Source organism: Papaver somniferum, chromosome 10, assembly GCF_003573695.1.
Source record: "Papaver somniferum cultivar HN1 chromosome 10, ASM357369v1, whole genome shotgun sequence".
Classification (NCBI taxonomy): Eukaryota; Viridiplantae; Streptophyta; class Magnoliopsida; order Ranunculales; family Papaveraceae; genus Papaver; species Papaver somniferum.
This window is the reverse complement of record NC_039367.1, coordinates 160,136,244-160,146,847: the sequence shown is the minus strand read 5'-3', so window position 1 is coordinate 160,146,847 and position 10,604 is coordinate 160,136,244. Positions and strand designations below refer to the sequence as shown.

The following is a 10,604-nucleotide window of genomic DNA, read 5'->3' as shown; positions in this document are numbered from 1 at the left end:
AACCCAGCCACTTTCCCGAATTCTTCTGAGAATTTGAGATCCTTCCTAAGTGAAACTATAAAACAATAATTTAGAAATACACCACTCATTCTATATTTAAGTGTTATGAAATAGGAAACTCTGATTCCAAATCCAAATCTAACAAGGAAGCAGTATGTATTGTATTCGACCCTGGCCATGCTATTATAAATACACACCTCTTAAGATTTTCTTTACTACTACTATCAGATTTCTCTTAGGATTTTTTTGTGTACTATCAGACTTTTCACGATCGATGGCATCACAAGACAGTTTAAATGGATGCGAAGCACATATACTTTGTGTAAACAGGTGTGGATTTTTCGTAACAGCGGCAAATATGAACTTATGTAGCAAGTGCTACAGGGATCAACTCAAGGCAGATGAACAATCAATTTTAGCCAAAGCGGCTTTAGAGAAATCTGCAAACCCTAAGAAAGCTCTTACAACCCAAGCAGAATCAGTCGGCTCAAGTGATTCTAGTGTTGCATACAAGACTACGGCTTCGCCAAGTTCAGCATCATCCGATTCAGCAACATCCACTAGTAACGGAGAAAGCAGAACAGTAGCGAAGAATAGGTGTTTTAGTTGTAATAAGAAACTCGGATTGACAGCGGTTAAGTGCAAGTGTGGACCAGTTTTATGCTCGGCTCACCGCTACCCGGAGAAGCATTCATGTGAATTCGACTACCAGGGCGTTGGAAGAGAAATACTTGCGAAATTTTAATCGCAAATATCATCTTTGGGGTGTTCTTCTTTTTAATATATTGTTTTTGTCAATTAATTGTTGATACTATTGGAGAATATATCTCGTGTGTAAACAGAGTGTTAGTGAGGCTATTTTCTTTTATTGTTCTGCTGGTGCTGTTAGTTGTCTTGACTTTATATCTATTAGGTTTCTGTTAAGTTTACCTACGCATCCACTATAAATGCCAGGCTTATCTTTGTAAGACCTTAAGACAACACAATCACCTTAATAAATATCTTTCATGGTATCAGGTTTTTAGGTTTCGTTCCTTGAGCCGCCACCCAAATTTATTGTCTTCATAATCATCAAATCAACCATTTCTTCTACTGAAGAACACTATCATCAATCAATCATGACTACTACAAACACCAATTTCAAGTATAATTTTCCTACATCTCTCCCTTTTTCGAATGTCTCAAACTATGTTTCTTCGACAATGGATGATACCAATTACTTGGTACGGAAATTTCAGATGGAATCTATCCTTATGAGTACAGATCTCTATGGATTCATTGATGGAACTATACCTTTACCTCCTGCAACAATCACTGTTGATGGTGTTGATAAACCAAATCCAGATCTTGCTCTTTGGCGTAAATGGGATCGATTTGTGATAAGCTGCATGAACGCAACCTTCACTCCCTCTGTTTCAAAGGATATTCTTGGACAAACTACATCTCAACAGGTCTGGGATTACATAGCTAAATATTTTTCTAATCAATTTGTAGCTCGCAAATCTATGCTTCGTAATCAATTGTATAACATGAAACGAGGGTTAGATTCTATTGTTTACTTACAGCGAATCAAAGATATTTCCGACTCATTATCGGCTATTGGAGAGAAAGTACAGGACCAATACTCCATTTTTCCCGATTAGCAACTAAATGTTGCAACGGCTCTAGCACAGTTGCGAATACGCAACCGATTTTGCAACGACTTTAAAATTCGCAACATCCTGTTGCATTTACGAAATTCGCAACTGCTCATCAGCTGTTGCAATTCGCAACTGCTGAGAAAACCAAACATGCTGCCTGTTTGTGTGCGAGGTAACATCAGCACTTCACCTGTGCGGCTCGGCTGTGTGCCTGGTAACACCTACAACCTTACACCTGTATTTACGTGTGTAAATGTCCGTCGTAGATACAGTTGTTAGAATAAATCTTTACCATTCAGTTTACTCTAACCTCATATACACTTACCTCTCTTCATCTTCCCCTCTTCACTTCACTCTTCTTCTTTCTCTAGCCGACTTGTGTTTCTCATACTAAAATATCTGAAGTTCTCATTCTCTCTCAAGCTGAAAACTCGATTTACAACTCAATCTTCATTCAAAATCTCAACCGAGTGAAGAAAACCATTTCGTTTTAGGTGACCGTTGGAATTAATGCATTTTCTAAAAATTATCTAGGTAGTAAAACAATAAGAGATGAGTCTAGAATTTACTAGTTAGTGGTTAGTGTGAAGTCAGTAAAAGAGTCTTGTAATATCTAGTGAAAGAAAAATAAGAATGTAGAAGAGTCTTGTAATATCTTGGTCAAAGATGGTTATCAATGTGAACTAAGATAAAATAGTCAGAGAGAAAAGAAAGTTGTAGAAAATACTAGAATTGTCTAAGGTCGGCTATACTGCCTATATGTATGGGTACTTTTGCTACTTGGTTTGTAAGAGAGAAATAAAAAAGAAAAAAATGTTAGTGAATGAAAATACAAGATAAGTTCAGAGAAGTGAGTGAATAAGAAAAGAATATTTGAGAGAGTAACTCAGAAAATACTAATAACAAGAGTTCAAAAAACAACAACATTACAGCTCCCCTAAATTCCCAACAGTGACGAAGATTATTGTGTCTGTATTTGCTGAATCTAGGGTTCTTAGAAAATTTTCTTTGTTTCGTGAGGGTATTTTGCTATAATAGAGAGACTTTGCATATGGGTTTTATTTAATTTGTGTTTTTGCTTCTTAGATTTGGGTTTTAGGGTTTTAAGATGATGATGACTTATGTTCTTCCTCAACAAAAAAAACAAACCCAGGTCAGGGTTTCTTCAAATTAGGATCTCCTTCTGCTTGTTTGTAATAAGGTTTCTGATTTATTTTATTGTTTTAATTTCAGTTTGTAAAAAGATTCAGTAGCTAACAATGTCTCCAACATCTAAAGGTAATTTTATCAGACTTAAGGTTTTTTTTAGTTTAGTAGTTCGGATTTTGATTTATGTGTTGGGGGGTTTCATCGCCATCCCTCAATTTCTTCACTCTCTTAATATTTGTTTTTTTTTTCAGTTTTGCCAAAGTTTGCAGTGGGTAATAAAGAAAGATTTTGTTCAGGTGAGTGAGGTGATTATGGTGTTGATAAATATCATGGTTTATCGATTTTGTTGATGAGGTAAGTGATTCTGAGGTCTTTTTTTCGATTTGAATTTATAGTTAGTCATGTTCCAGGTTGTGTTTTATGGAATTTTGGGGAAAATTACGGCAAAAATCAGGGGTTTACTAAATTTTGGTTAGTTTTGATTGATTTTAGAACTGGGTTTTGGATGTTGGATTTTTTTTAGAGCATAAAATTGGTTTATTTGCTAGGGATTCAATTTTTGTTTGCACTCAACTGAAATTGCTTTGCTCAAGTATATTATGGTTAGTATGTTGCTCAACAAGGAGAAATTAATTATGGATTTTACCTATTGTCAGGCTCAGACAGATTAGGAAACAAATTGAAACTTTCCGGAAGGTGCAGATATCTACCATTTTCAAGATTTTGTTTTCAATATTTGGGTTGTACAATAACACAACATCTTATATTCAGTAAAAAACCATCTTATTCCAACAACTAAGAAATGTTTTGTTTTTGTTGCTCTTGTTGAAATTTTGCAGGAAATTAAGTCTGGTGCATTCTTCGCTTTAATTCCGATCCCTATATTTGCATTTATTCACTGTGTTCTCTTCAGTCACATATGTAAGTTCATGCAAGTAATTGCTGAAATGCATAAAGGTTTCCTCAGCAATTCTAAGAAGAATAGAAGTGACTAGCTCTTTGTAACCTTTTTTTCCCCACTGTCTCTTTAGCTGCTGCTGGAATCTCATATATTCAGTTCACAAACAATATTTTAATGATTCAACTAGCAACCGAGGACGAGTGAACACAGCAGGCCTCTGGGTAAGGCATAGTAATCTTTCGCCAGTCTACAAATTATGGAGATGCTCAAATGTTAAATTAGTAATTGCTTCCAAATATTTCACAATAGTTTTTGTTTTGATTTGATAATATTTTGAATACAACATTCTCTTGGTGAATAGGTTTTATAGTGATGTATACCAGAAGGTGCATCTATTTAACTTAGGAGTTAGGCCATCTGAGCATGCCATGTGCAAATACAATATAAGTAAGTGAAAACTACAGACAGACCCATTTTCTCAACTTCCACCATTGTCAAACCCACAGACAGAAAAGTTCAGGCGCGCACCCATTTTCCCGTCAAAAATTCGTAGCAAACCCATAATTTTCTGAAATTTTGCTTCTCAGTTTTTAAAAGGCCAAACTACCCTTTTCTTCAAGAGACGAACAGAGAGAAGCGAGAAGAAAATAATGGTGAACTCTGGTTCTTCGTTTTTAACATTTGGATCTTTCCCTTTGTCAAATCTTTCTCTAGAACACGAAAATAGCTTTCTCTTTGTTAAATCTTTTCCCAAATCCTTTTCTGAATAATCTTCTCAATAAACTAGGGTTTCTGTTTCAAAATCTGCGATTTAAATCTGGGGATTTTGAGTTTTTGTTGTCTTTGATTGCACATGCATAAGATGTTATGCATATTTTTTTTGTACTGCATAACATTTATTTTACTTGTGATACATAACAAGTTATGCATCTGCATAACTGGTTATGCACATTTTCTTTGTACTGCATAACTAGTTATGCACATTTTCTTTGTACTGCATAACTAGTTATGCATTTTTTTTTTTGCATCTGCAGTGATTTATGATAAGCATAACCTTTGATGCATCTGCATAACTAGTTATGCACATTGTTCTGTACTGCATAATGTCTTATGCATCTGCATAACTGGTTATGCACATTTTTTTTGTGCCACATAACAAATTATGCACATTTTTTTTGTGCTGCATAACTAGTTATGCACTTTTTTTTTGTACTGCATAACTGGTTATGCACATTTTTTTTGTACTGCATAACTTGTTGTGCACATTTTCTTTGTACTGCATAACTAGTTATGCATTTTTTTTTGCATCTGCAGTGATTTATGATAAGCATAACCTTTGATGCATCTGCATAACTAGTTATGCACATTGTTCTGTACTGCATAATGTCTTATGCATCTGCATAACTGGTTATGTACATTTTTTTTGTGCCACATAACAAGTTATGCACATTTTCTTTGTGCTGCATAGTTATGCACATTTTATTTTGTACTGCATAACTTGTAATGCATCTGCATAACTGGTTATGCACATTTTTTTTGTACTGCATAACTTGTTATGCACATTTTCTTTGTACTGCACAACTAGTTATGCATTTTTTTTGCATCCGCAGTGATTTATGATAAGCATAACCTTTGATGCATCTGCATAACTAGTTATGCACTTTTTTTTGTACTGCATAACTTGTTATGCATTTGCATAACTGGTTATGCACAATTTCTTTGTACTACATAACTAGTTATGCAAAAAAAAATTTACCGCATAACTTGTTATCCACATTTATTTTTATACTGCATAACTTGTTATCCACATTTATTTTTCGTTAACTGAAAGTGAAAGCATCAAAGGAAAATAAAATGTTGATTTTGTTTGTGTTTCGTTCATTTTTTTCGAAATGTTGTTTCTAAGATTTGTAAACTGTAAGTAGTTTATAGGTTGGTTTTTTAGAGTATGAAATTGATTTTCTAGGATTTAAATGGAGAAAGAAATTTACTCTGCAAATCCGTTACAGAGTTTTTGGAGGAGGAGAAAAGAAGCCGCTGAGGATAATAGAGTAACTACGCATTTTCTAAAAAACTTTGGGTGCGACAGTATCCAAAATTAATTATGGACCTGACGTTAAGAAAATAAATTTTTTTGGGCCTGCGCCTAAGTTCCCCTATAAGTAATGAAGCATGCCATTGTGAAGTCTGTTATTCATATTAAATTTTTAATTGATTCGATAATGGGCTTCAAATAGCCTGTACACTGTTTATGGAGTTCAAGGCTAACCCCTGCTTCTGACAATTTCTTTGCCTAGATTCATTGATTTCAAAGTATCAGTTTGGTTAGTCATTCAATATATCTTCTTATTTTTTATGATCAGTGCAAGCAATTAGCTACTTCTTCACCTAGTAGCCCTATGGTGTCCTGCATTAATATGTCTAGTATAAGTTGTTAGTCTTTCTATCGGAGGTTTCTGCCCGAAGTGGCTACTCCACTTAATCAATAAATTTTCTTTTTTAATGGGTTTATGTTATGTGTATCTATTGTATTTTTACCAAGTGTCATGAGTTTATTTTGGCATAAGAACTTGTACGATAGATATGCTTCCCTATGCATTTTAAGGATATTCATTAAAGAGCGCTCTTGTAGGATTTTTTTTGTGTACTATCAGACTTTTCGCGATGGATGGCATCACAAGACAATTTAAATGGATGTGAAGCACATATACTTTGTGTAAACAGGTGTGGATTTTTCGGAACAGGGGCGAATATGAACTTATGTAGCCAGTGGTACAGGGATCAACTCAAGGCAGATGAACAATCAAGCTTAGCCAAAGCGGCTTTCGAGAAATCTGCAAACCCTAAGAGAGCTCTTACAACGACCCAGGAAGAATCAGTCTTCTCAAGTGATTTTAGTGTTGCATACGAGATTGGGGCTTCGCCAAGTTCAGCATCATCGGATTCAGCAACATCCACTAGTAATGGAGAAAGCGGTATAGTAGCGAAGAATAGGTGTTTTAGTTGTAAAAAGAAACTCGGATTGACAGCGGATAAGTGCAAGTGTGGACCAGTTTTCTGCTCGGCTCACCCCTACCCGGAGAAGCATTCATGTGAATTCGATTACCAGGGCGTTGGGAGAGATATACTTGCGAAATTGAATCCTCAAGTCAAGGCGGACAAGATTTGTTGGAATATTTTCAACGCCGCTAACCAAAGGGGGGTCCTGGGGGGCTATAAATTTTGGTTTGCATTACCAAGGCTATCCCGCTGCACTAGAGGGGTACAGCGATGCTAACTGGAACAATGTAGAATCAAATTCCAAGTCAACTTCTGGATGGATTTTTACATTAGGGGGTGCTGCTGTGTCTTGGAGTTCCAAGAAGCAGACTTGTATCTCTGATTCAACAATGTTGTCAGAATTGATAGCTTTAACTGATGCATGTAAGGAGGCAGATTGGCTTAGAAACCTACTTATGGAAATTCCTTTTTGGAAGAAGCCAACTCCGGCGGTCTTGATTAATTGTGATAATCAAGCCACAATCTATAATGTCTCTAATAAGACTTATAATGGAAAGTCTAGACATGCAAGTCTTAGACACTACATGGTTAGGCAACTACTCAAGAGGGGAGTAGTTACAGTTAACTTTATTGAATCAAAGAGAAATTTGGCAGACCCATTTACGAAAAGTCTACCAAGTTCAGTGGTTTCAATAAAAAGGAAAGAAATGGGACTAAGGTCTGTGAAGGAAGTTTGATCTCCCATGGCAGAAACCCAACCTATGTTTTGAAAAGGATAAACAAGGTTCAATGTGGTACCAACAAGTTATGGATGTGGATTATGGAGCACTAATATAAAAACTTCCCATTTCTTATTAGTGCTGGTTTCTGCAAGAAAATAGGATGGATGTAAATCCTTAATGAGTCTATGATTAGTAAAAGGTGTATCGCAGAAACACCTTCGAGACTTACCTATATGAGTATGGAAATAAGGCCGTTTCCTAAGAGAAGAAGACCGTTCTCTAAAGAAGACTCATGAACAAGGATATAAGCACATGGCCATTAACGTGCTTGGCTACAGAACACATGATTTTATGAAATCAATATGTGTGGAGACTCCGGTTTTATCATAAGGGGTACTTGGTTCAAGACTGGTTTCACCATAGAACAATTTGGCCGATAAAAGCCTGTTCGAAAATTTCGAATCCAAAAGACACCATTGATGTCTGTTGATGAAGGAACCTGACGTTTCGTGAATAGAAACCTGTTGGCGAATAAAAACCTATTCCCAACAGGTGCAAAACCCTTTATAAATAGCTTCTCCTAGTTTCGTTTAACATATAAGAAAAATCAATCTGTTTTCTCTGTTTCAAAAAGCATCATCAGAAATCAGAAATCTCTTTGTGTGTTCTTGATTGAATCAAGGGGTACAAACCTTGAATTCAGTTTTCGTTGCAGGGCTTTCATTGTATCCTGAAGGCAATATTTCGCATACCTGTTGTAATCGCCAATTGTTATTGGGAGGGTAGAAATATTTGTCTAAAAGAAATTTATACAAGCCTTGAAAGTTTTGGAGTGCAACACTTTCTTCTCTGATTCATTCATCCTTTGTGAAACCCAATTTTTTCCAACAAGATTGACAGATTTTAATCCCAAATATTATCTTTGGGGTGTTCTTCTTTTTAATATAATGTTTTTGTCAATTAATTGTTGATACATATCCATTTTCTGACTTATGATTTCTTAAATATATTATTAAATATAGGCTATCAAACACAAAACATCTGATCAGGTTTCTGAAAGACGTAGAACAATTCTTAAACAGAAAGAACTATTTAAGCATCACAGTTAGGAAACACAACCTTAATATATACGGTATACTAGGGAATGACCCGTGCCGTTACTGTTTTAACTTTTAAGATTGGGCCCTTAGACTATCCGTAAGAGGTTGAGTTATCCCTTTATCTTCTGTTGGTTGAAAAAATTCTGTGTTCTGTTCATATGAATGCAAGTCGTTATTGAGAAAAGGTGAAGATTGATTTCAGTCCGGGAGATGTCTTTATTGAAACACTAACGCGTTATGCTCGATGTTAATTGACCAACACAAAAATGCTTTTCTTGGAAGCTTCACTCTGTCCACTTCTCTTCTTTCATTTTTCTTTTCTTTCCGACTACCAATCTCCTCTTCTTCTTCTCGATCTCTCTTTCCTTTCATCTGTACATTACATTTCATTCAAAAATAGCTTGAACGTGTATTGTCCGAGCAGTAATCGCATCTCGCTAGACTAATGATATTGGTTCACTTGGTTTACATCTTCTTTGGCAAGCGCATGGAGATCCTCATTTGAGTCGTATCAAGCTCTTCTAGTCTTTGAAATTTATCTAAGTTATAATGTTAATTCATTATATGCATGCCTAACTTGATTTTTTTGGATCATGACTGTACTGTTTAGTCTTCAGATTTCAAGTATCCAAAAAAATGCTCATTTTCCTTGCAAGTTACAACACACTGTTCTTGCAAATAAATCCGAAAAAGAAACCTAACAAAGGAACCCAAAAAATATGGCAAGCACTTATTGGAAAGGAATTTCATTAGCTTTAAGGTCTAACCCAAAGAGTTAAAAACTCTCTAAGAAACTCCCATTCATCCAACCTAAAGAAGGTGATCAGAATCTCTCAACTAAGAATGAGTCAGAACTAAAAATGAGAAACATGTCAATCAAACAGTTTGGAATAATAAAGAATCTGAGAACCCGAGAATTCTCTCACCAAAACACGCAATATTCCAACAATGATAGGTGATGTCATTCAATGCAGAGCTTCTTTTGTGCTTTGTGCTCACCTAATAACGTCTGGGTTTAATGCTCACCATCCTACATAATTTCATGACATCGAGACGACTCATAGTGAACCCTGGGTCATCCTTGCTATGTTGTATATATACATAGTTTTATTCCCATTGAAGCTGGTAACCAATTTCGACCCCAGATATAAGAAAGGTCCCAATTAATTACTCTTGTACCAATTATTATAATTACAATGCATAATACTGACATGGTGAGTGTATCACAACACATGGTTTCATGTCTCTCCACAAATTCAGACAGAGCGGTTTCTTAATTTGTATACATGCTTGCTTAGTTGCTTTGTACTTTAGTTAATGTAATAAATGTTCATCGACTAAATTTCAATAACCTCTAGAGAGGTTCTTTATTTGCAGTTAATGAGGAGATTTCGGAAAAAGTGCTCAGTTGTGGATTTATTATGAATGGATCCTAATTAGATGCTCTGCAAGAGGTAAGTCATCATAAGATTCGCAAAATCATGTTTCCTGATATACTAAATTTTATCAGTGACTGTCGGGTCTCCGTTGTTCTTTTAATCTCACAAAATTTTCTATCTGCCACAAAGCCATGTGGTAAACCCTAGAAATATCATTTGGCACACTACACAAAGATAGTTAACGAAACATACTCAGGAAGTTAGGTGCAAATCTTATTCGCTCGAAACATACTCAGGAAGTTAGGTGCAAATCTTATTCGGTCGACATCAGCCGTTATGTTGTTGAAATTGCACCATTTGTGAACAACATCACCAAGATTATGTTTGACATAACATGAAAAAGGTGCAAGAGCCTCTTCCTGTCATAGGAATCGAACATTGTCTCCTAAGAAAAAAAACATGGGTCCAAACTCTAGGATTCCAAAATCACGAGACACTAATTAAGAAACCCAAAATTTACATGAGACACAAAGAAACCCAAATCACGAACGTTAAGTCCAAAACTATATAAGTTCAATTCGCCTTTCAAAGAAGAAGACACATTCATTTCGCATTGAAGGCGACACCAAAGAAACTCACCACCAAGATCCAATATTCTGTCCACGGAAGTTTTCCTGGTGATTTCTTATATTTTTCCGTCCTTTCAATCGCCC

General features: G+C 35.6%; 2 protein-coding genes across 2 annotated transcripts; both read left to right on the top strand.

Moving 5' to 3' along the window:
• Positions 1-274: 274 nt before the first annotated feature.
• LOC113316717 (zinc finger A20 and AN1 domain-containing stress-associated protein 1-like) lies at positions 275-745 on the top strand. The gene has a single exon (XM_026564863.1). The coding sequence runs from the start codon at positions 275-277 to the stop codon at positions 743-745; it is 471 nt and encodes a 156-aa protein (XP_026420648.1).
• Positions 746-2,899: 2,154 nt separating this feature from the next.
• On the top strand, positions 2,900-8,521 carry LOC113316716 (zinc finger A20 and AN1 domain-containing stress-associated protein 1-like). Its single transcript, XM_026564862.1, has 5 exons — positions 2,900-2,918; positions 3,041-3,085; positions 3,185-3,260; positions 6,415-6,838; positions 8,435-8,521. Exons 1-5 carry the CDS (start codon positions 2,900-2,902, stop codon positions 8,519-8,521), a joined length of 651 nt encoding a protein of 216 aa, XP_026420647.1.
• The last annotated feature ends 2,083 nt before the right edge of the window (positions 8,522-10,604 follow it).

Coding starts and splice junctions, on each gene's coding strand:
- LOC113316717 (XM_026564863.1), top strand. CDS start 275: ATGGCATCACAAGACAGTTTAAATGGATGCGAAGCACATATACTTTGT.
- LOC113316716 (XM_026564862.1), top strand. Junction 3,261..6,414: donor CAGGGGTTTACTAAATTTTG/GTTAGTTTTGAT, acceptor TTGTGTAAACAG/GTGTGGATTTTTCGGAACAG. Junction 6,839..8,434: donor TTGCGAAATTGAATCCTCAA/GTCAAGGCGGAC, acceptor TATTAAATATAG/GCTATCAAACACAAAACATC.